This window comes from Dipodomys merriami, unplaced genomic scaffold, assembly GCF_024711535.1.
Source record: "Dipodomys merriami isolate MVZ:Mamm:240054 unplaced genomic scaffold, mDipMer1.0.p SCAF_12, whole genome shotgun sequence".
In the NCBI taxonomy this organism is placed as follows: Eukaryota; Metazoa; Chordata; class Mammalia; order Rodentia; family Heteromyidae; genus Dipodomys; species Dipodomys merriami.
Genome location: NW_027202493.1, coordinates 41,486,689 through 41,513,212, shown reverse-complemented (window position 1 = coordinate 41,513,212; position 26,524 = coordinate 41,486,689). Strand labels below are relative to the sequence as shown.

At 39.9% G+C, this 26,524-nt stretch overlaps 1 protein-coding gene across 2 annotated transcripts in view; it reads right to left on the bottom strand.

Moving 5' to 3' along the window:
• Ppp2r2a (protein phosphatase 2 regulatory subunit Balpha) overlaps positions 1-26,524 on the bottom strand; it is a 53,861-nt gene that overhangs the window by 4,132 nt on the left and 23,205 nt on the right. For both annotated transcript variants that reach the window (XM_070016693.1, XM_070016692.1), the window contains 7 exons: positions 19,424-19,521; positions 10,890-11,055; positions 8,136-8,248; positions 7,407-7,584; positions 5,779-5,943; positions 4,591-4,760; positions 2,672-2,763 (listed from right to left, as the gene is read on the bottom strand). In XM_070016693.1, coding sequence (XP_069872794.1) covers positions 2,672-2,763; positions 4,591-4,760; positions 5,779-5,943; positions 7,407-7,584; positions 8,136-8,248; positions 10,890-11,055; positions 19,424-19,521 — 982 coding nt within the window. The remainder of the gene's footprint in view (positions 1-2,671; positions 2,764-4,590; positions 4,761-5,778; positions 5,944-7,406; positions 7,585-8,135; positions 8,249-10,889; positions 11,056-19,423; positions 19,522-26,524) is intronic.

The following is a 26,524-nucleotide window of genomic DNA, read 5'->3' as shown; positions in this document are numbered from 1 at the left end:
TCTGCCTGGGCTGGCTTCGAACCACAATTCTCAGATCTCAGCCTCCTGAATAACTAGAATTACAGGTGTGAGCTACCATTGCCTGGCAATGGTGATTTCCCAAGTAATTACCAAAACACTGGAAGTGGAGCTGTGGCTCTAGTGGTAGAGCACTAACCTCTAATGAAAAAGATTAGGGACAGTGTCCAGGCCTTGAGTTCAAGCTCTAAGAATGGCACACACATACATACAAAAAAGCTGTTTAGCATAAAAGCTATACAACAATCATAAAAGAAAATTCCTTATGTAGATAGTATAAAATAGCTGGGCGCAGGTGGCTCATGCCTGTAATCCTAGCTCAGGAGGCTGAGGACCTGAGGATGGCAGTTTGGAATAGCCTAGGCAGTAGAATCTCTGAGATTCATCTCCAATTTACCATCAGAAAACTCGAAGTAGAGCTGTGGTTCAAAGTGATAGAGTACAAAAAAGCACAGGGACAGTGCCCAGGCCCTGAGGTCAAGCCCCACAACTGGACCAAAACAAAATAAAACAAAAAAAAGTTTATAAAGTAAAATAAGTAACAAAGAGCCAGTAATATAGCAAATAGCACAAGGGAATCTGGGTAAAAGCTAAATGACTTCTTTTGCTATGTTACCAAATTTTCAAGTTTGAAATTATTTCAATAAAACCTTTTCCATGTAAGGGAAATAATTCCCACTTCAAACTGTTTTAAACAAGATAGTGATAGTCCTGAACTACAGCCAATTATATAATGTCTTTTCTCTAAATCTATTTAATTTCCTCTCTCTGCTTCTTTCCTGTCAGGTTCAGTATCGTTCACAGGCAAGGCTTTCTCATTGTTGCCCATAGGACTGTGTTAGCATGGCCAGCCTGTTACTGGGCTTCATGTTAAAATCAGACAATCCTAGTTACAAAAAGTTCTATAACACCTAATGTAATGACACAAGAATCATACCAAGCTTCTAAGATAAAACTACTACTGAGTAAAGAACTTCTAACTGTGAATATTTAAATGATTTCAAAGTTGTTTTCTCTTAATTTAAAATTTAAAACATAATCAAGGGGGAGGGGGTAACAATGTTCAAGAGGAAGTGTACTCATTACCTCACTCATGTAACTGTAACCCTCTGTATAGTATCTTTACAATAAAAAAATTAAAAAAAAAAAAAAAAAAAAAACCATAATCAAGGGGCTGGGAAGGTGGCTCAGTGGTAGAGCGCTTGCCTTGCATGCCTTAGGCCCTGGGTTCGATTCCTCAGCACCACATAAGCGAAAAGAAAAAAGCCGGAAGTGGCGCTGTGGTAGAGCACTAGCCTTGAGCTGAAGAGCTGAGGGACAGCGCCCAGGCCCACAGTTCAGGCCCCGCGACCAGACCAAACAAACAAACAAAAAAACCCATCATCAAGCAGGAAAAAAAATTTACTGACAAACCAGGTGCCAGTGGCTCACACCTGTAATCCTAGCAACTCAGGAGGATGAGTTCTGAGGACTGCAGTTCAAAGCCAGCACAGGCAGGAAAGTCCATGAGATTCTTATCTCCAATTATCTATCAGAAAACCAGAAGTGGTGCTGTGACTCAAGTGGCAGAGCGCTGACCTTGAGCTGAAGAGCTCAGGGACAGCACCCAGGCCCACAGTTCAAATACCATGACCAACACCAAAAATTACTGACAATTATAACATTCAAAGCACAACATTCAAAGCAAGACTTACTAATTTTTTTGGTGCTCACATGAAAAAGACTTGTTTGATAAAATAGTGAAAAGAATTATCCTGTGGCAAAACTGGAGATAAAAATAATGCCCTGTGATATTGTTAAAATGATATAAATTGGGAAGTGGCGCTGTAGCTCAAGTGGTAGAGTGCTCCCCTTGAGCGGAAGAACTGAGGGACAGCACCCAGGCCGAGTTCAAGCCCCACAACCAGCAAAAAAAAAAGAAAGAATATAAATTACTTATGGGCTGGGAAGGTGGCTCAGTAGGCCCTGGGTTCGATTCCTCAGCACCACATAAGCAAAAAGAAAAAAGCCAGAAGTGGCACTGTGGCTCAAGTAGTAGAGCGCTAGCCTTGAGCTGAAGAGCTGAGGGACAGCGCCCAGGCCCAGAGTCCAGGCCCCATGACCGGACCCCCCCCCCCAAAAAAAAAAGATATAAATTGTTGCCTCTATGAGGTAATATCTCTAGGTAAAGTTTTTTGTTTTTGTTTTTTTTGGTCGGTCGTAGGGCCTGAACTCTGGGCCTAAGCGCTGTCCCTTAGCTCTTCAGTTCCAAGGCTGGCACTCTACCATTTCAGCCAGAGCCACTTCCAGCTTTTTCTGCTTATGTGGTGACAAGAAATTGAACCCAGGGCCTCATGCATGCAAGGCAAGCACTCTACCACTCAGCCACCTTTCCAGCCCTAGGTAAAGTATTAATGTAACAATAAATTACCAATACTTAAAGACTTCCAGTGCTTAATTTTTCATGTGTGATCATTGCAATGCTACATTTTGGATTACTAAATTTACTTCATGGAATCCTTAGAGAAAAGTGATGTTAAGTTTAGCTTATAATTTATGTCACTCTAAAACTTGCCATGGTTTTACATAATGCTGCAATCATAATGGAGAAGGCATCTACCAATCCCCTTTCTCTAATAAAACTCGTATTTGAAGAGGATTAAGATGACATTACCTGTCTGAGCCATTCCAACAACATTCAAACTTGTCAAATATGCAGTCATTCTCATACAGCGAGCAAAGCTTACTTCTGAGGTATTCATGTACCTGGGGAGATAAGACAGACTCAGTGCAAGATCAAGCCACCTACAACTGGAAAATGATGCTATTAACAAATCCTCATATATTAAAAAAATGTCCATACACACACACACACACACACACACACACACACACACACACACACACACACACACACACACACACACACACACACACACACACACACACACACACACACACACACACACACACACACACACAGAGATCTTATTTTAACAAAATAAAGGTGTTATAGACTTACCAATACACAAATCATTTTTAGAAAAGCACATTTTCCTAGGGTATAGGAATTATAAATCCCGTCCTAGCCAGAACATAAATACTCTGAGATAAACTTGACTGAAACAGGGGCTGGGAAGGTGGCTCAGTGGTAGAGCGAAGGTGGCTCAGTGGTAGAGCGCTTGCCTTGCATGCCTGAGACCCTGGGTTCAATTCCCCAGTACCACATAAGCAAAAAGAAAAAAAGCCAGAAGTGGCTCAAGTGGTAGAGTGCTAGCCTTGAGCTGAAGAGCTGAGGGACAGTACCCAGGCCCAGAGTTCAGGCCCCACGACCGGACCCCTCCCCCCAAAACAAACAAACAAACAAACAAAAAACAAAAAGAGGCCAGAGGGGAAGGTAGCTCAGTGGTAGAGGGAAGGTAGCTCAGTGGTAGAGTGCTTGCCTCTCATGCATGAGGCCCTGGGTTCGATTCCTCAGCACCACATAAACAGAAAAAGTCAAAAGTGGTGCTATGGCTCAAATGGTAGAGCACTAGCCTTGAGCTGAGGGACAGCACCCAGGCCCAGAGTTCAGGCCCATGACCGGACCAAAACAAAACAAAACAAAAACAAAAAAACTTGACTACTACTTTTTTTTTTTTTTTGGGGGGGGGGTAGGGGAGAAGGTTGGTTGTGGGGCTTAAACTCTGGGCCTAGGCACACTGTCCTTGAGCTCTTTAGTTCAAGGTGGGCACTCTACCACTTGAGCCACAGTGCCACTTCTAGTTTTCCGGTAGGTTAATTAGAGATAAGAGTCCCATGGACTTTCCAGCCTGGGCTGGCTCTGAACTGTGATCCTCAGATCTCAGCCTCCTGAGCAGCTAGGATTACAGGCGTGAGCCACCAGTGCCCAGCCATCACTTTCTTTTCAGCTCATCAACTCCTGGTAAATTGTTTTGTTTTGTTTTAGTAGGCTTTGAACTCAGGAACTTGTGCTTGCACATACACTACCATTTTAGCCACCCATCCACTCCCTCTGCTTCAGTTTTTTTTCGAACAGGTCTGTGGTTTTTGTTTGGAGTTGGCCATAAATCACGATTTTTCTATTATACCTGACATAGGTGTGGGCTAAAAATTTGATTTGTACCATTACTTAAACAATGATGAAAGTGAATGAAAATTTTTTTCATGAATTGGAGTTCTATATTTACTCACCTAAGTATGAACTAGAAAATAAGTCTGCTATTTAAAAAATTCCTCTGAGCAGCACGATATATTCCAGCATCAGTACAGCTAAATTACAAAGGAAGTTCAAGTGTTTGCTTGCAATGGCGTGTGTGAATTAACTTTTTTTAATGAAGAGAACCAACACAAGCAATAGCAGAGAACAGTAGGTACTCCCTTTCTGTTTTGAGTGTCTTATTATGCAGTTAGTGTAGCCTCAGACACGATATTCCTGAGTGCACCATAATATCCCTGGCTCTAACATAATTTTAAATGTCCGTTTTAAGCATAATTGAATTAATTCAAGTTCTGTCAAACACTGAGTTGGTATCGGTACCATTACAAACCATTCTCTATATAACCACTTCAAAGAAAAAAGCATGCAAATACCTGGTATGTCTCCACAGGCCGGTTTTCCATATTTAAGTCCCAAATTTTGACTGACAAATAGTCTCTAGTCATCATATAGCGACCACTATGGCTAAATTTTACATCAGAAATAGAGGAGATGATTTCAGAAAAAAATGACCTGTTACTGGGATCTTCTGGTTCTTCAAACACTAAAAATAAGCAAAAAGAAGGTAATATATTTGTGTGTGTGCACACACATGCATGCACCAATACTGGGGTTTAATTTGCAGTCTTACACCTCATTTGGCTTTTTTACTCACAGCCAACACTCTACCACTTGAGCTAACAGTGCTGGCTAAATGGATTTATCTGCCCAAGGCTCTGAACAACAGTTCTCAAGTTTCAGCCTCTGGAATGATTAGGATCACAGGCATGAGCCACAAGCACCATTTCTAATTTCTTTTCTTTTTTTTTGGTCGGTCGTGGGACTTGAACTCTGGGCCTGGGCGCTGTGCTCTTCAGCTCAAGGCGAGCACTCTACTGCTTGAGCCACAGCGCCACTTCCAGTTTTCTAGTGGTTTATTGGAGATAAGAGTCTCAGACTTTCCTGCCCAAGCTGGCTTTGAATGAGCTGGCTTTGAACTGTGATCCTCAGATCTCAGCCTCCTGAATAGCTAGGATTATAGGCGTGAGCCACCGGCGCCCAGCTCTAATTTCAAACAGGATCATTTACAAATCTCCTAAGAGAGATAAAATTATAGGCTAATAAAAAACAGGAAAATATTTCCAACTCTAAAAATTTAATTCCCTGAAAGTTTAAGAAAATGTCTGAATATTAAATTGAAGATGCAGGGTATATAATGCACTTTTTAGTTATACAGCTACTTTAGGAGAACTAAGTGCCCCAGGCTAATCTGCCATCTACCAGTAAGGTAGATGGCCAACCATCGCCCTGACAAACATACCATTCTTTCCCACAAACTCACGCCAGCAATGTACCTGAATTTACAAGTACTCGTGGCAGAAAACAAGAATATTACAACTTCTTAATGTTTTGAAGCTAATATTTTTCTATCTTTAATTTATAAAAGCAACTTCTCAGAATAAATCTTCCTAGTAAGTTCAAAATGGAAAGGGGGAAAAGGGAATGGAGAAAAAAAAACCCAAAGGAACAGGCTAGTTTCAGACAAATAAACTAATGCAGTTATAAAGATGCATGGAACTTACGTTTAGAGTGCCTGTCACAGAGGGCGGATGCCCTCATGTCACATAACCGAATAGTTCCTTTACTGCTGCTGTATACAAACGTGTTACAGCTGTTTGGATGGAATTCTGCTGCCGTAATCACCTCTGTGAGCTCTTCCATATTGGCAGGCTTGATATCCACAATATCTGGACAGCATTTTATTAAGGAACTCCACTGGGAAAAAGGCCAGTATAATCCTACAATTCTAAAACTAAAATTCATCCACAGGCCTAAAAGGTATCATAACTTTAATGCTAAAAACAACCAAGTAGATTTTTAGAAGACAAAAATGGGAAAAATTAAGACTGTGGGGGCCTTTCTAATGATGCAACCAATCCTAGAAGGCAACCAGGCATAGTGGCATGTCCCTGTAATCTCAGCACTTGGGAGATGTGAAAGCAAGAGGATCCTAAGCTCAATGCCAATACTGGCTACTTAGTAAGACAGTTTCAAAAAGCCAAACCAAAATAAAACTAAAACCAAAAAGGAAAACAAGCAAATCCCAGAAGCCATAGAAAACACTGATACTTTGTCAACATTAAAAGAACTCCAAGAGGGTGAAAGGGGTAAATTGTATCACAAATAGATGTAAATTAATACAAAAAAGGTGTTAAAACCATTCCTCCAAAATAAGCTTTTCATTAACTAGACTGATAAAGGAACAAGAAAACAGCCTCTCTTAACACATATTAATAAAGTATGAATTTTGATAAATTTTGTCAATCTTGAAATGACTATTTGGAAAATACATTAAGTAGTAGTAATAGCTGCTACCATTTATCATGATTTTTTTTTTGGGGGGGGGGTCCGGTCATGGGGCCTGAACTCTGGGCCTGGGCACTGTCCATCAGCTCTTCAGCTCAAGGCTAGCGCTCTACTACTTGAGCCACAGCGCCACTTCCAGCTTTTTTTCTTTTTGCTTATACACTTGTGTGTGTATAGAAAAATATAGGGAAGACTATAAATAGAAGTATGATTTGGAAGGCTGGGGGCATGGTTTATGTGGTAGAATACTTGCCTAGCTTGTACAAGGTTCTAGCACAATCCTGGTACTTCAGAAAAGGGTGCAGGATGAACAATTTCTACTGATATTATACTATTATACTTTATACCTTGTATGCGCTTATTTTTCTTTTCTTTCTTTTTTGTCCGTCATGGGGCTTGAACTCTGGGCTTGGGGGCTGTACATGCACTTATTTTCTAACCTCAATGGGAATATTTCTGATTGCCCAAAACACTCATTATAAAGAAGTGAAATTTCTGCCAGGTGCTAGGGGCTCATGCCTGTAATCCTAGCTACTCAGAAGGCTGAGATCTGAGGATCATGGTTCAAAGCCAGCACAGGCAGGAAAGCCCATGAGCTACTTATCTCCAGTTAACTACCAGGAAACCAGAAGTGGTGCTGTGACTCAATGGGGGCAGAGTGCCAGCTTTGAGCAAAAGAGTTGAGGGATGGCACCCAGGTTCAAGCCCCACAACCAACCAAAAGAGAAATTTGTTTATAAATACAAAAAAATTAAAATAAATCTATGAGTCCAATGAGCACAGTATTTTCTTTAGCAAAAACTGTAACGAAGTAGCATAAGCACAAATGAAATCAAGTGGATACTAAAACTTCTGTCTGTAATTTCCAGATGCCAAAGATTTATTCGCAAATCATCTGCAGATAAATAAGTTTCATAATCACTATTAATAGAAATTGAATTGATGTGGTATGTATGAGCATTGGCAAATATTCTTCGTGGACTGGCCTCAACCATTAGATCCATGGGCCTGAAGACTGGCACCTGTTAATAGCACATAGAAAACAGAATATATAAAAGGTTAACAGTTCAGAACACATCAGTATAGTTTTTGAGACAGCGTAAAATAGTATATTTTAGACTCAGTTCTAAGAAGCAACAAAACTGACCCTTTATTGGAACAGGAAGAGAAACAATTAGGAAAATTTATCTCCTCTTACTGGTAGCAATGTTATTACAATTTGTACTTCTTGAAAGCTGTGCAAAATGATTAATATTTACAACATAGCACCCAATTCTTGGTATTTTTAAGCTATCAGCTTTGGTCCATTTCTACTTTTTTGATCTCCAAAGAAAATTAATTTTGCAATAGCAAACACAGCATAAAATAGTTGTGTTAGAGTGCTTATTCTATGGCCATCTAAAACCTCCATATAGTTCAGCTTCTATGTTTAAATGGGCATTTTCATTGTCTTACACCATCACAAAACTGTTGGAGGCCTACAGCCTAACTGTAATCGTCCTATTTAAGTCTTACCCAAGATCCTATCCAGAATAGCATAAACCAGTGTAAGAATCTTTTTCCAAGCACTTACTCGTAGTGTAGTAACTGTAGTGGGGTCTCTATACCTTCCATCTTCTTCTTTCAAGTTATACCCTTCTGGTCTTTTGTCCCTTTCACTGATTTTCCATAATTTTATTGTTTTATCTGGGGAAAGAATGAAGATTTCAAAAGGTAAGACTGGTAGAAAAACAATTTTATTAGGACATTTAAAAATACCGCATTTCATACTTCATTTAAAACTTTACACTTTGGGAACTAGGAAGATGGCTCAGTGGTAGAGTGCTTGCCTCATATTATGAGGCCCTGGGTTTCATTCTTCAGCACCACATAAGCAGAAAAAAGCCTGGGAGTGGCACTGTGGCTCAAGTGGTAGAGCGCTAGCCTTGAGCTGAAGAGCTGAGCAACAGCACCTAGGCCTGGAGTTTAGCCCCCACAACCGACCAAAAACAAACACAATACAACAAAACAAAAACCTACCTTGACTAACTTAATAAACAAATACCATTATATTGTGAGTAAAATACATACAACTACAGCACAGAAATTACTGGTGTATAACATTAACATTACTCAAATATATTCCAAGATCTCTATCCTTGAAAAATAACAGAAGCTGCAGGAAAGCAATCATGTGTATGAACACGTATTTGTGCAAATATTAAAAGGTATTTCTAACTAGGTGAATTCCACACTGCCTAATGTTTAAAACCAAATAGCAGGGCACGGCTCCCCTGGTTCCCTTGCTTGCTGGTCCCGTCAGATTCCCTACTAGCCCTGGATACCTTCACTGGTCTCTCCTTCCCCATCATGGATTAGTGATTCCGAAGTCTGGAATAGGATATGAAAAGTATTGACTGAAAGCACATGCCTCAATTCCTTCAAGACACAAAATGCCCATGTTTAAAGGTGTATAAAATAGTATCTTCCTAAAAGTTAACTTTTATTTTAAGCTTAGAAAAAAGTTGCAAAGACAGCACAATATTTGTATGTACCCTTCACCTGGTTTCCTCTAATGCCAACATCTTTTGCAACCATGGCACATTTGTTAAGACAAGAAATTAACACTGTTCCCAAGTGTTTCACTCCAAACTTATAACCTTTAGTCCTCAAGTGCCCTAAGCTTCTCTGACTCAACTGCTTCTCAATGGTAGTCAAGTACTTTGTAGAGCGTCTGTCCCTGAGGCTCTTACTGTACTTACTTTTGTCTGTAAATTCTCTGTAGGAATGAATACCCATCCCTTATTTGGAATTATCACTATGGGGGATTTAAGTGCGCTTATTTTTATTTAGTGTTATTAAAAAAAACAAAAACAAAAACAAAAACAGGGGCTGGGAAAGTAGCTCAGTGGTAGAGCGCTTGCCTTGCATGCATGAGGCCCTGGGCTGGATTCCTCAGCACCACATAAGCAAGAAGAAAAAAGCCGCAAGTGGCGCTGTGACCCAGAGTTCAGGCCCCACGACCAGACCCCCCCCCCAAAAAAAAGCACATTTTATATGAAAGCATGATATCTTAATCATTTTTATAAACAAAAACAGGAATCACAAAAACAAGCTGCACAGCACATAATGCCATTTTATAAAAGAATTGCAAAACGGGGGGGGGGTGGGAAGGGGAAACAAAGGACGAGGCAACAATGCTTGATAAGAAATGTACTCATTACCTTGTCCATATAATTGTAACCCCTCTGTACAGTATTTTCACAATAATAATAATAAAATAACTGCAAAACAACTCCCAGAACTTAGCAATGTTTATTGACTTGTTTAGAACAATGTTTGTTTTCCTGGTAGATCATGTTCAAAAACAGAGCAAAATTACCTTTAGTAACTTATCCCCTCCCCACCCCCTTTTTTGTGCCGGTCATGGGGCCTGAACTCTGGGCCTGGGCACTGTCCCTCAGCTATTCAGCTCAAGGCTAGCACTATACCACTTGGGCCACAGCCCCACTTCCATCCTTTTCTGCTTATGTGGTGTTGAGGAATTGAACTCAGGGCCTCTTGCATGCAAGGCAAGCACTCTACCACTGAGCTACCTTCCCAATCCTTAATTTATTTTTCTGAAATCACCATCTGAGACAATACAAAGAGTCTTACTGACTGCCCTGCCAGTCCAGACTGGCTTCAAACTACAATCCTTAGATCTCGGCCTCTTCCTTGTTGGCCTGGTGCTCTTTTACTCAAAGGTAATGCTCTATCACTTTGAGCCACAGCTCCACTTTTGTCCTGCCTGTGCTGGCTTTGAACCATGATCCTCAGCCTCCTGAGTAGATAGGATTATAGGCGTGAGCCACCAGCACCCAGCTTGGACCTACTTTGTACACATATAAGAACACAATCTCTCATTGTTTTGTTTACAATTCATTTTCACAACAAAGACAAAAACTGACAATGTACTCTACAATACTGTTAAGTATTTTGTTGGAATTCAGGTACCAAATGTATTTTGGAGGCACCTTTAATTCTGTTTACAGGTAAAAAGTACATGGATTCTGGCCCTTGACCTAGACACTGGAATACACAGCAGCTTCTGGTCCACACCAAGCCTCTGCAGTGCTGAAGTGTCTGACGGCTGTCAAAGAAGCATGATGAAGCCTCTACGGTAGAGCCATGCACAATAAACGGACAAGCAAGGTGAGTTTATTTTGATCTACATTCTGTGTAGAAAGAAAAGTTTCCTGGTCTTTTCTCTTCACAGAGACTGCTCAAGGACACTGCTCTTGGGAAGGAAGAGTATCTATCATAGAACGCGCACACATAGAGAACAAAGGAAAAAGACTTGACTTACCATTGGTAGACAATAAAAACTGAGCAGCATTTTTCTGGGGCAACCACCTAATTTTGTTGATCTTCTCTTCTATTTCTAAACTTTTCAAGTAGTCAAACTCTGGTTCATGGCTCTGGAAGGTACTGTAAACATTATATTCTCCTCTGCTATGAGACTGGATTTTGTTCTAAAATGGGGGGGAAAAAAAAAAGATTTGGAACAACTGTTGAGAAACATTCCAAAGAAATCAAACAAGAAATTCAATCTCAACAAACTAAAAGAGTGACTTAGCTTTATCTTATATGTAATTATATTTTACTTTGTGTATTTAAAGATTTCACAGAATATAGCTCAGATGAAGAGAAAAAAGCTAATGGTAAGCTTCATTCAATAGCAAAACAGTGGATCAACGATATTACTAACTTACTATTATGTATTAATGAATACAGAATCAAACTGATTAAGAGAACAAAAAATTAAAACTAATGACACAAAGAGATTGATCTAAAAAAGTCAACACTCTTTCTCTATCCATTGTAGGGGAACAATTTCCAGTCTGCTGTTAAATGACGTTTCATATCCTTTTCCTTTTAGATGTCTGCCTCTTTGGGAAGAGTCTTGTCTTTTTCTTTTTTTCCTTTCGTCAGCCGTGGGGCTTGAACTCAGGACCTGGGCACTGTTCCTCAGCTCTTTAGCTCAAGGTGAGAGCTCTACCACTTGAGCTACAGCACCACTTCCAGTTTTCTGATGGTTAAGTGGTGATAAGAGTCTCATGGACTTTCCTGCCTAGGCTGGCTTTGAATTGCGATTCTCAGATCTCAGCTCCTGAGTAGCTAGGATGGCAGGTGTGAGCCACTGGTGCCCGGCATCTTTGGGATGGTTATTTCATAAATACAATAGCTCCATTTGACCCCTATGACATACTCTTAAGACTGAAATCATTGAGAAATTTTGCTAGCAATTAAGTCCACATTCAGTACGACCCAGCTGTGCCCCCATGGCTCTATCAACAATGGCTGATCCTAGAATAGGATCTCTTCTTTCAAGCCTTAAATATACTGATGATTTGATTCTTTTAGGATCAGTTTGAGAAAATAGAAGCAATTAGATAAAGACACTATACCTGTGAACTTCTTTAGTTAACACTAAGGCCTCAGCAAAAGGAGAAATTATAGTCATTTTTACAATTTCATCTTCACACAATTACAACTTTGAAAACACTGAAAAGTGTCATTCAAAAACGAAATCTATGAAAAAATGGTTCAAATTTAAAAAAAACTTAAGCTGAGCTATCAAATAAAGTGTTTACAATTACTTAGTAACAATAACCTACTGTATCTCCTGATTCAGAGAATCATGTTGGAAGACAAGTTCTGGCTTTTTTCAAATAGCCTGCTGATGATCAGGATTGTTCACTCACATAGTTTTTTTGATCCCTGTGAGAGCACCATCAATTATGAGTAGGTTTGCCAACATTAAGAATGCGTAGTAAAGCCAGGCACCAGTGGCTCCTGACTGTAATCCTAGCTAATCAGGAGGCTGAGATCTGAGGCTTGCAGTTTAAAGCCAGCTCAGGCAGGAAAGTCTGAGAGACTCATCTCCAATAAACCACTAGAAAACCAGAAGTAGCACTGTGGCTCAATTGATAGACTGTAGCCTTGAGCTGAAGAGTTGAGGAACAGCACACAGGCCTAGACCGACCAAAAAGAAGAAGAAGAAGAAGAAAAAGGAATGAATTGTAGGGTGGGCAACAGTGGCTCAAGTCTATAATCCCAGAAAGCTGAGATCTGAAGATCATAGTTCAAAGCCAGCCTGGGCAGGAAAGTCTAAGACTCTTACCTCTAAACACCAGAAAATGGAAATGGAGTTGTGCCTTCATGTGGTAGAGCACTAGACTTGAGGGAAAGAGCTCAAGATAGCACCCAGGCCCCTCCCCAAGTTCAAGCCCCAGGCCCGGCACAAAAACAAAAAACAAAAAGTAAAATGAAGAGTATCAAAGAACAATAATTACCCACCCTGGGAATACGCAGAGGGTAAAAACCAAATGCAGAGCTTGGTTCCCAACCACCTTATCTTACCTATTAACTAAACACTCAAGTATCATGTTAGAAGAAATGTCAGAAATCTACCGAAAAATTACTCTCCCTGTCGCATGGATCACTGTTGATACCAAGAAAGCTACAATACACTAGATAACAATGTGATATTCAGAACGGATATCCTCAATTCTTTCCATGGACAATCCAAGAAGAGACCATAGTACATTATATCATGTGCACACAGGAAGGTTTTTGCAAGGGTGCAAACTCCTTCTGATAATGGCTATCTGGATACTTGCATGGCCCGTGATGATGGAGAGGCAGAAGAGCCCACACAGCTGACCTGAAACAGCACATTGTGTGTGTGTGTGTGTGTGTGTGTGTGTGTGCGCGCGTGTGTGTGTGTTCCTGTCCCATACCAATGATTTTGCAGGCCTTATACAGTCCTAGGGCCAGACATTCCTGCAATTCCCTTTTCTGTGCTTCTGCTCCCAGTGCATGTATCTCTTAGTCAAAATGCAAAGAAATGTACTAGTCATTCAGAGACTCTTCTTTCAGTTCCAGTGTATTTCAGATAGGTATTGCTTAAATGATTTTTTAGCTGCTATCTAATAGATTTGTATTACATTGCTACAACTGATGCTCTGTAGTAGAAACTGGACACAAGGAAATTGAGGGAACATAGGTAAGGAAATTTCTCTGAGGTAATCTCTCTACCACTGTGTGGGGAGAGTGAGAGATTGAGAGGGCAGCAATGAGAGGTGGACACATGAATGGAGGGAGAAGAGTGAACAAATGCAGCCATTATATTCAATGGACATTATATAAAAATTGAACTACCAAACTTGAGGGTAGGGATGGGGAAAGATGAGGGAGAACAATGGAAGGGGTGATACTGATCATGATCAAGATGCACTATATTTAAACCTGACTTCTGGGTGCTGGTGCTCACACCCGTAATACTAGCTACTCAAGAGGCTGAGATCTGCATTTTGAAGCCAGGCCAGGCAGAGAAGTCCACATGAGACTCTTTGTCAGTCAAGGGGCTTATACTCTGGGGAACTGTCCTTGAGCTCCTCAGCTCAAGGTGAGCACTCTAACACTTGAGCCACAGCACCACTTCTGGTTTTCTGGCAGTTAGAGATGGGTCTCAACAGCCTTTCCTGCCCAGGCTCGCTTTGAGCCTTGATCCTCAGATCTCAGCCTCCTGAGTAGCTAGGATTACAGGTGTGAGCCACCAGTACCCCACTGCACGTGAAACTCTTCATCTCCAATAAACCACTCAAAACTGGAAGTGGTGCTGTGGCTCAAGTGGTAGAGCACTAGCTAGCCTTAAGCACAGGGGCCCAGAGACAGCAACAACGCCTGAGTTCAAGCCCCACAACCAACAAAAAGAAAAAAAGGGCTAAATGTTATCTGTGACCTTTAAGTTATGCTCAGCAATAAGCAAAAGTACCTTTACATGATCTTCTACTTCTCAAAAAGGTAATACCCAAATGCCTTGGAAACCTTCAAGAGATTAGTTAAGTAGCCAGGTACCAGTGGCTCTCACTTGCCATGTAGTTACTCAGGGGGCTGAGATCTGAGAATTGAGCTTTGAAGCCAGCTCAGGTAGGAAAGTCCACGAGACTCTTATCTCTAATCATCAAAAAGTGGTTAGTGGAGTTGTGGCTCGAGTGGTAGAGTGCTAGCCTTGAGGAAAACAAGGGACAGCATCCAGGCCCTTAGTTCAAACCCCAGGACCAGAAAAAAGAAATAAGTAGCATTTGATGGCAGGCTGGACAGAAAGCTTGAAAACAAAAGGCTCACCACAAAGAAATGGCTGAACAATAATACCCAGGTCTTTCAATTCCCAGTTCAAACTCAACCTAACTTCTCTCTAATGCTAACTACAGAAAAAAGAGGGCACTCAGCAGCAGCTACTGAGGCTAAGTACTCCCTAAAGGTTTTGGATTTCAGAATTTTTCACATTTGGGAATATATGCACAAAATTCATTTGTTTCATCTACAACTTACACCAATAACACAAGGCAGCTTGCACAGCACTTTTAAGTCATTATTTTCATCTTATGACCATCTGCCACTCAAGGTCAAGGGTAGAACTCCTGCACCTGTGGTATTAGGTTCATCTTATGACCATCTGCCATTCAAGGTCAAAAATGGAATACCTGCACCTGTGGCATTATGTTGCTTCTCAAAGAGCTTGAGATTTGAACATTTCACATTTCTTATTTTCAAATTATAGGTGATCAATCTATACATTAAAAAGATACAACTAAGATTTTCTTGTATGATCTGAAACAATTAGCCTCATTACCACATAAGGATTTATTCTATTTAAGAATACTGATCTCAATTTATAAAGAATTAGCTTTTACTCATTTAAACCAATCAAACATAATCTTAGAAAGTTACAAAGAAGAAAATAATACCATTCCACTTAAATAACACCCCTTGCCTGGCTTTGTATACAGGTTGATGAATTTTGTTAAACTATGTTCTTGTGAACTCCAATCTAGTCTTTCAAAATCATTCAAAATGGTAATTAATATATTTATCCAACACTACTTATTTTCAGGGATAAGCATGCTTTCTAAAGTGTTTCCTATATTCTGTTTTCAAGTTTGGGAATATCAACAAAAAAAGTAAGAATAAAAGAAAATCCAAGAAAATGCCATCCAACCTAAAAAAGAAATAAAAAAGGCCTCATAAAGACCTGAAAAAATATACGAAGAAATGAGAAAAGAACCTCCTTGATATTTCTCCTTAGTTGTCCCTAAATCTCACTCCCCTTCCCCACACATTTGCCTTGCAAGGTATATTGTCAGAAAAGTGAAAAATGTCTAAGCAACCCTGAATAAGTAGGCTCCTACTACAACTGCTGCACACCTAATTTAAGCACCCATGGAAACAAACAGAAAAAAATCTATCAAAATTAAAGAACATCACCATCTACTCTCACAACTGCGCAAGTACTGGAAAAACTGTTACCTCACAAACCAAGAAAAAATCCCACCATTTCCTTTGTTGTCAAAGGCTATTATATAAGCTGTAAAAATAAACCAGGCAAGATAGCATGGGTGAGCTACTCCAGACATGCTGTCAGAACACTGGGTTATGAATCTCAATCTGTCTCTCCCCACATGATGGTAGAGATGACCTCAGGGAAATCTCCTTACCTATGTTCCCTCAATTTCTTTGTCTCCTGTTTCTACTACAGAGCGTCAGTTGTAGCAACCTAATCCAAATATATTAATTACAAATACTATTAGCAGCTAAAAAACATTTAAGCAACACCTATCTGAAATACACTGGAACTGAAAGAAGAGCCTCTGAATGACTATTACATTTCTTTACATTTTGACTAACAGATACATGCCCTGGGAGCAGAAGCACAGAAAAGGGATAAGAATAGGAAAGACATTTGCCTTAATTTTATCCTTTTTCCTTGAGATGCTGGGGATTCAATCCAGGACATGCTGCATGGCCAGGCAAGTGCTATACTACTAAACTACATCCCCAAATCAAAAGGAAGGATTAAAAATACCAAACGATGTGCCAAGTCTCTGCTGCTACTATTATATGACATAAGGCCCATAAAATTTAACGAAGAGCTTTACCAACAGGTAAGAATAAAAAGCCACAGTAGATCAAATGCCACTGTGTTTTGCCAACAAATCTGTATCAGTATCACAGATTAAGAAATACCTATTGGAAGCATTATGCTTATGTACCTACAGTCTCAGCGACTCAAAGGGTAGAGGTAGGTAGAAGCCCAGTCAACCTTACTGAGAATACCTCAAAAATAAAAAATGCAAACCAAAGGCATAGCTCAGAGAGGGCTTGCGTAGCACGCGCGAGGACCAGTAGGCCCCATTCTCCCTGCCAAGCCCAGCCCTGTGGATCAGCAGGAACGATGGGATACCCAGAATGCACTTTTTTCTGGTATTTATCTAAAAAGTTGGACAAATTAATCTCTAAAGTCCCTTCCACCTTTCTATCTAACCCTATTTTACAGATACATATGGATGGGAATTTCTAAATTCTCACCCAATTGTATCAATTGTAAAATACATGACACAGAACTTGAAGACAACATGGTTTCAGACCCACTTTAAAATAGGGGAATGTATCACATATACATTAACAAGAGATGAAGTTTCAAAGACGTGTGTATGTGTCAATCATCATTATCAGTTATTTCACCCATCTCTTAAAATGTATTTTAAGCAATTCCCAATCTTCATTCTGCTCATTTTTCTTAAGAGGATATATATAAGTACTTGACTTAGCATTTTGGAATCTGTAGAGGGATTTCAGAAGAAAACCACGAGAAATGATTATTCTTTCATATAAATTTCATCTTATTTTCTTCTTCCCTCCTTCTCTTTCTTTCATTTTTTGCTGGTACTGGGGTTTGAACTCAGGGCCTGGGTACTCCCCCTTAGCTTTCTCAATGGAGCCTCTGGAGTTTTTTTTTCTTTATTCTGTCCAAGTTGGCTTCAAAACTCGGTCCTCCATCTCAGCTTCCTGAGTGGCTACAATAACAGGTATGAGACACAGGTGCACAACATTGATCTTATTTTCTGAAACAGGTAAAATATTTGAGCAATCTCACTACCTGAATATCTTCATGTCTAAATTAGTTTGTTATTGAGTTTTTAGAAAAACATTAAACTATAATTTATCTACAACTATTGACGAATTCCATATTACAGCAAGTATTCACCCTATTTTCTCCTAAATTCCAGTCCTTTTTCTGGAGCTTGAACTCAGGGGATGGGTACTGTACCTGACCTTTTTTGCTCATAGCTAGTGCTCTACCACTTGAGCCACACCATAGCTCTATTTATGGCTTTTTGATCGTTTACTGGAGCTAAAAGTCACATGAACTTTCCTGCCCAGGCGTGCTTTGAGCTGTGAATCTCAGACCTCAGCCTCCTGAGTAGCTAGGATCACATGCATTAGCCTCTAGCACCCAGCCTCGACATCTGATTTTGACTTTAATCAAACTACCACCTACAGAAGGTGAAAACAACATTTCCAAGTTAGCCTTTGTCAACATTATTATGTATAACTAAAATCATTGACAAAATTCATGTTTACAAGTTTTTCTTTAAATTCTTTTCCTTAAAATGTATGTAAAAAGCCATGACCTTTTAGTAAAAACTAGACTGTGTAGAAAATACTTATGAAAGCCTGCTCTAAACTCTAAAAAGCTAACATTCATTGGTTAGCTAACATGAAAGGCATGAAGAACAACAACAAAAACCCAAAACAAACAAGCAAATAAAGACACCAAGTCAGAAGGTATGGGTACTGCATTTGCTATTTATATCTTGACTTTCTTATTTGTAAATAAAGGGTAATTGTGCTAGCTAATACGTAAAGTGTCACTTCTCCAAGTATTTCAAGATTCTAGTCAAGTGTTAGCTGCTTGAAAACAGAAACAGAAAACGTGACTGCATTGGCCCCTTTCCCACCAACCATTCTTTGTCAAGCACAGCTGGAGTTTTAGTTTTCTTTGCTTCCAACCAAAAAAGCTAAATTAAATAAAAGGAAACATATTTAGTGTTTGTGCATCTTCTAATCAGACACTATCAATCATTTCTTTTAAAATTAAGTTACCTACCTCACTGGGGTGTTGTGAGGACTAATTCATTAGTGTTTGTAAAGCACTTTGAGATCCTCAGGTCAAAGGCGCTATAGAAGTGCAAAGCAGTAGTATTATTACTAGAGTCTTTGCTTATTCCAGGAACTTCACAATCCTTTAAAACCTAGCTCGGAATTATGATTTAGACATATCTGTAAAACCCTATGATTTATATACAATATGTTACGTTCTTTTTGAATATAATAGACTGGGTTTGGGGGCAGAGGTTTCGAAACAAATGGTTTTCTAAAGGCTAAACCTTGACCTATACACAGAGGGACTGAGCCAGGGAAAATAGGTCTGACAAATTTTATCAAATAATTTCAGTGAGAAATTTTGTCAGTCAGATTAGAAGTATGCCTAAAGCGAAAGAAAAACAAGAATGCACTTAAATCACAGATTCTACAATGAGAAATTTCTTCAAAGAGCGAGGGAACAATGACATTTAAATCACAGTGACAATATTAGTATTAACTGGTATCAAAATAACTGAGCTGCTTTTTCTTTAGCCCTGCACCCTAAGATACACAAAGCAAATCAGGCACTGAGATGGGGTCAAAGTTACTTTTAGTTTTAAGGGAAACATTTTCACTGGGTACAGGATTCAAAACCAGTTAAAAGTATGGAATAATTCAACTACTTTCCACCCTCCTCTGTAACCAAATTTTTTTTACAATTAAAATGTGTTTTAAAATCAAAACAGATGTACATGTACACATAACAAAGCTAAAAGAACTAGAGCTATGTATAGATTGAATTCTACTTGACAGATTCCTTCTAAAAATGTCAACACCCTTTGATGAGTTTCTCCAGGGTAATACAAACTCTAGTCTCAAGGTCAAGATTAAACTTTAAATACTCACCTCCTGCTCTTGTTGAAAGATGACGACTCTACCACCTTTATCTCCTGTTGCTAGTAATTCTCCAGAATGATTAAATTCTACTGTAGAAATTATATCTGCTGCATAATTGAAACAGAAAACAGTAAGGCATTAGTTTTTGTTCTCCAAAGCTTCCTAACACATTCCAAGCCTACATATCAATGTGCTACCAGAAATAAAGCCCAAAGTTCTTACTGGATGCCTTAATCCACCAAGAAAAAAAATTCTCACAAAAAAAGCATGGAACTTTTTATAGGAACACAACACATCCTGAAAGCATGAGGCTTTGAGTTCCAAACTCCAATTCCCCCCCACCTCCAAAAAAACATGTGAAACTTCACTGAATTTTGCACAATTACTTAAGAAATCTTAAATGTCTTCCCTAGTATTGGTAGCATCTATGATTCTTATTTTCAGCCTATGTTTTTTTTGGGGAGGGAAGGGGGGTCAATCCTAGGGCTTGAACTTGAGGCCTGGAGGCATCCCTGAGCTCTTCTATTCAAGGCTAGCTTTCTACCACTCCGGGTCACAGCACCACTTTTGGTTTTCTGGTGGTTAATTGAAGATTTTCCTGCCTAGGCTGGCTTTTAATTGAAGACTTTCCTGCCTAGGCTGGCTTTGAACCTAGCTCCTCAGATCTCAGCCTCTTGAGAAGCTGGGATTACAGGCATGAGCCACCAGTGTCTTGCTCAGCCTGGTCTTCTTTAGGATAATAGTATTGTTTTTTTCTCCTTGCAACTCAAGAGTACCTTATTCAAAGTTTCTAAGTGGGTTTGGCTTGCTAAGTTTTAAGGCCATAATTTAGATTTATGCTAGGATTCCATCTGAAATTATTTTTAGTTAAAAATAGTTATCCCAAGTGACCAGGCACAGTCCCCCATCTCAGCAATCCAGGAATGGAGGTTCATATCCCAGCTACAGAAAAGGTGTTAAGTAGGAGTAGCAACAGGCAAAAGCTGCAAGACCACACACACACACACACACACACACACACACACACACACACACACACACACACACACACACACACACACACACACACACACACACACACACACACACACACGTGTTTGTGTGTCTATGTATAGGTTAAAAAAAAAGGGGAGGGGATGATCTGGATTGTAGATTTCTGTAAGCTCCACTTGAAACCGTTAAGTGAAATTCCCGGAAATGCCTCCAAAGACTAAAAGGCTAAGGTTCCTAAAATACTGTAAACATTGTAACTAATAAACACTTCCCAAAATGCAACTATATCTACTTCATCAACATAGCATAGTTTTAAGGTCATCATGGTGCTCACAAAAATTACAAAAACCTGCAGTTTGGGGCTGGGAAGGTGGCTCAGTGGTAGAGTGCTTGTCTTGCATGCATGAGGCCCTGGGTTCGATTCTTCAGCACCACATAAGCAGAAAAAGCTGGAAGTGGCGCTGTGGCTCAAGTGGTAGCCTTGAGCTGAAGAGCAGAGGGACAGTGCCCAGGTCTAGAGTTCAGGCCCTACGACCAACAAAAAAACCAAAAACCAAACAACAAAACCCTGCAGGTCTTAAAATTCTGCATTCTGAATATTACCACAAAGATGGCACATGGGTTATACATGTATAGCTTAATGGCAGAGCACCTGCCTCCCTAGAATATCCATGGCCCTGGATTTGGTCCCCAGAACCACAAAGGGGTTGGGGTGCAGGAGGGCAGGAGGGGAGAGAGCACACACAAGTACTTGGTGGTTTGCAAGAACAATTGTTTTCCTTTTTTTTTGGGGGGGGGGTGTCTGGTCGTGGGCCTGAACTCTAGGCCTGGGTACTGTCCCTCAGCTCTTCAGCTCAAGGCTAGCACTCTACCACTTGAGCCACAGCGCCACTTCCGGCTTTTTTTCTTTTGCTTGTGGGGTGCTGAGGAATGGAACTGAGGGCCTCATGTACGCAAGGCAAGTGCTCTACCACTGAGCCACCTTCCCAGCCCCTTCACTTTTTTTTTTTTTGCGGTGGTACAGAGGGACGCCAGAGTTCTTAGTACATGCTAAGTATACACTCTCACTGGGCGGCACTCCTAGTTTCAACCAGTGTGGTTTTCTAACATGTAATAAAATTTCTGTACTTAGCATAGTAATATAGTGGATCTTTTCCATAAATAATAAAAAAAGCACACCTCTACCAAATCAGTTTCCTCACTGTATTTCAGTAAGAAGACAAAGATAAAGAACAAGATCAATTATACAGAAGAAGCTATCCAGAAAAAGTTCCCAATAAAAATGTGCAATAACACCAGGTACTGGTGGCTTATACTTAGAATCTGAGCTACTCAGGAGGCTGAGATCTGAAGATGAAGTTTTGAAGCCAGCCTGAACAGCAAAGTCAGTGAGACTCCTATCTCCAATTAACCACCAAAAAAGCTGAAGTTGAGCTGTAGCAAGAAAGATCAGGGACAGTGCCAAGGCTGAGTCTAAGCTCAAGGATGGGCAAATTCCAACACCCCTCCACACACACAAAACAAAAGACAAGTACAATAACCAAGTACTTCTTTCAGTAAAAGTACCTCTTTGAAGTAAAAGATAAAACTAAAATTTAAAAATGTAGGGAACTGTTCTGCTTCTATCCATGAGGGAGTTAAGATAATCTGGACTTATAGTCCTGCAACGAGTAACAAGAAAGTGAAACAAAAGCACAAGAGGCAACAGGAAGTTTTCAAAGAACACCACACAGTACAGGACAGCAAGCCCTTGAAAGGGCTCACGTGTATAGATTAGGAGTTCCTAGGACATGGTGGTGGCAAGCCAGAAGAACCCAACGGAGATCAGTAATCTCACGGGGTTTTGAAACTAGGAGTAAGGGCACTAGGCACTATGTTGAAAATTTATACAACTTGTGAGTGGGGAGAAAACTGAGAGAGCGTGGAAGGGGGGAAAATGTACTACCCCACTTACGTAACTACAACCCCTCTGTACATCACCTTTGTAACAAAAATTTAAAAAAAGAAACTAGGAGTAAAGGAGAGATGAAGTAGCCAGAACTGGTGGGCAGAGTACCTCATACAAACTTGTAGAAAGAGAAAGCTAGCGGAAGAGATCTCAGAATTTGGCTGAACGTGAGTCATGTGTGGAGTGACACCAAACCTAGGAAAGAATCCCCATGGTTAGGGTTCCTTCCAACCAAAGTTTTTTTTTTAAAAGTGTAATTCTGTGCTAGTACAAAATCCACATGCAACAATGTAAGTTCATAATGTCTGGTCTCCTGTCTAAAATTACTAGGGATGTAAAATGGCAGGAAAATATGATCCTTGGCCAGAAGAAAAACCTATAGAATCAGAACCAGAAATGACAAAAATGATGGATTAAGGTCCTAGCAGACATCAATTACAGCTCTATCAGAACATTACAGAAAAAAAAATAAAATGAAAAATACATTGACATGAAAGACATACGAGATAGAATTAACAGATTAGATACCATGAAAAAAAAACCTCAAGAACTGCAGACCTAGCAACACAGTCAAAACAAAATGAAGACCTGGAGATCAAAGGTTTGACCAGCACCAGTACAGCCGTAGATTGGCAGGGAAGAGATAGCTGAAAAGTTGGTATCAATGTGCAATGTACATGCATGATGACATCTACCAGAGAGGAAAACATCCAGTCCTACCACATCATTTGGTACAGGATTGGAGACAATAGTTTTCATCAGCTGTCATTAGCTTGTCTGCCTGCATTGATAATTCTGTATGGTCTGTGATATTTTAAATATCCAAATGGCCTTTGACAGAGGAAAAGTTCCCAGCCCAGAGACAACCATCACAAAAAGGGTCAGTTATAAATGTAGCCGTGTAGATGGGTGCTGGTGGCTCAGGCTTGTAATCCCTACAGGAGACTGAGCTCTGAGGATTGCTGTTGGAAGACAGCCCAGGGAGAAAAGTCTGTGAGACTCTTATCTCCACTAAACTATCAAAAAAATCCAGAAGTGGAGCTGTGGCTCAAGTGGTAGAGTGCTTGCCTTGAATAAAAAGCACCTCAGGGACAGACAGACACACACACAAAATGGAGCCTTGTGGAGGTATGCAATAATGGAAACTCAAACACTATTAGCAATCTTGCTTTGTTGAACCTGCAAAACCATGAGAGATTCTTTGTGAAACTTCAACATCCAAAGTAGAGTTTTCCCTTGCTTTATAGTTAATTTCATTAAAGCCATATATACATTATATACATTAAAGCCATGCACCCAAACTTTTGTTATATAAAATAGATTTGGGCTTTAGCCTTAAGAAGTGTTGTTTTCCTCTGGTATCATGAATATGTGGCAAATAGTCTGTCATAGAGACTTCAAAACTCCACACTTGGCCCATGCCTAGTAAATGCCCATGATGTCACCATTTATTGGTAAAATTAAAGTACAAAAGAATTCGTGCAAACAAAGGACTTTTATTATATGTATATGTCAATTACAAGGTATAGTAAAAATGATATATAAATACTTTTATTCAAAGACATTAACTTTATAACTGCAGGGGTGAACAGAAGTTCATACAAGTCTAAAGATCTACCAGGATGGGACTTGGTAGAGAGAAAGGATACCTAAAAAAATAACTGACGAACAATGTTTATACTAACATGAAAAGTATTTTTTTCCTTAAAAGGTGTGCAATTCAAAAAAGAGAACCACAGTGAAACTCTTTGGTACAAGTAATATACACTAAAAGAATGAAAACAGAATATAAGAGGTTTATATGAGTGGAAGATGAAAGCAGGTCAATATGGTCAAAATGATAAAAATAGAAGGCTGAAACAGCTGATGGTTGTAAGAGGGCAGGGGAGGACAAGCAGGAAGGAGGTAAGTGGGCTGGAGGGGGAGGATGGAGCACAGTGTATCTACATGCATGGGAATGTCACCATCAAACCCCTCTTACAGCTAATGTAAAAAAAAATCTTTAAAAACAGTGCAAAGGTTAAAAAAAAGAAAACAGTGGTCACTAGAAACGAGGCAACTTATAAAAGAGGAAGAATACCACAGTATGGAATCCTACCCCTGAAACAAGCACGGCTAACAGATGAAGAGTCATTTACAAATTCATTCAAATAAACAATCATCTATCAGATGTATTTATGTACAACAAAATTCCTTTTTAAAAGATAATTTATGTAATGGGATTAAAATTAACTTTAACAAATCTTACTAGTTTCATGTAAGATAATCATTCTTAATCCTACTTTCAAGAAAATCACCATTATTGTAACAGCTATGTGTACTTGAACATGCTTTAAAAAGGGATATATGTATTTGTATCACAAAGTTGTCTACAACAAGGTTACTAATTTCTTAAAAAACTAGTGTATGTGAACCTACCTGGAAAAACAAAGCAAACAGGGATAATTACCACAGCTTAGGCAGAGAAGCCAGATAATAGACATGTGATAACCATTAGCATATGAGCAAACATGGAAACACGAAGTAATGAGCTGCTCCCACATACTACTCAAATGACTAAAATAAAACAAAAACAAAAACCCCAGCAGTATTTGCTGCTGATAGGGAGCACTAAGTGATTTCATAGTGCTGACGAGAAAACTAGGTGTACTCACTTCTGGGAGGGAGGACTCAAATTTAAGTTAGAAGACTCACTGCTATGTAACCCAGCAATCTCAGCAGATACTTGCCCAAGGGAAATAAAAATGGTCAAATAAAAATCTGGATGCAGGAGCTGGGAAGGTGGCTCAGTGGTAGAGCGCTTGCCTTGCATGCATGAGGCCCTGGGTTTAATTCCTCAGCACCACATAAGCAAAAAGAAAAAAAGCCAGAAGTGGTGCTATGGCTCAAGTGGTAGAGTGCTAAGCCTTGAGCTGAAGAGCTGGGGGACAGTGCCCAAGCCCAGAGTTCAGGCCCCATGACTGGAACCCCCCCCCCCAAAAAAATCTGGATGCAAGTGTTTCTTTGTAATTACCAAAAATTAACACAATTCAAGTGACCTAAAGTGAAGAATGAACATGCTGTATCTATAAAATGATTAGCATTTACCAATAAAAAAGAACTTAGTCATATAAGCAATAGCATGAGACAGGCACCTGCAATCCTAGCTACTCAGGAGGCTGAGATCTGAGGGTTACAATTCAAAGCCAGCCCAATAAAGAAAATCCATGAGACTGATCTCCAATTAACCACCAGAAAACAGGAAGTGGCACTGTGGCTCAAAGTGACAGAGAGCTAGCCTTGAGTGCAAAAGCTCAGGGACAGTGACCAGGACATGAGTTCAGGCTTTATGACCAGGAAGGGGGGGAGAGGGGAGGACAGCAACAGCATGGATAAATCTCAATATGCATAGTGCTAAGTGAACACAGCCATATTCAAGAGTTCTATTTTATGATTCCATTACATGACATGCAGGACAAGGTAAACTAGAGGGAGAAATAACAGATGGGTGATTGCTAGGCAGATAGAGGAAGGGTACTGACTGAAGGGCCACAAACTTCTCCTGGCAATATAACCGTTTGCTATCTTGATTGTGGTAGTAACCAGAAGCCTGTTTTTTTGAAGCTTGATGCACTGTGCTTTAAAAGGGTAAATTTCCACTGGTATCTCATGCCTGTAATCCTAGCTACTCAGGAAGTTGAGATTTGAGGACAAGGTTTGAAGCTAGCCCCAGCAGGAAAGCCTGTGAAACTCTTAACCTCAATTAACCACCAAAAGAGCCAAAAGTGGAGCTGTGGCTCAAGCAGTAGAACGTTATCGTAAGCACAAAAGCTCAGGGACAGAAACCTGGCCCAGAGTTCAAAGCCCAAGAATAGGGGAGGGAAGGGTGAATTTCATGGGGGCAAATTATACCATAGGAAGATAACAGCAAAATCCAGAATAATGGAATGTCACCCCAGACATTCTAACATCCTAGTCTGTATGTTTTTACTCTTCAGGAATACTGTGCTGATTTATAACTTTTAAGAGTCCAATAAGTGTGACTGTAGTAATTTTTTTTAAAGTACTGTTTGGCATTCAATCTTCTCCAAATGCTTCATACACATTCATACTCTTGAAGCTTAATGTGCAGAAGGTAAACTACAAAAACAATTCCAAAACACAACACATAAAATTGCAAACTGATGTCT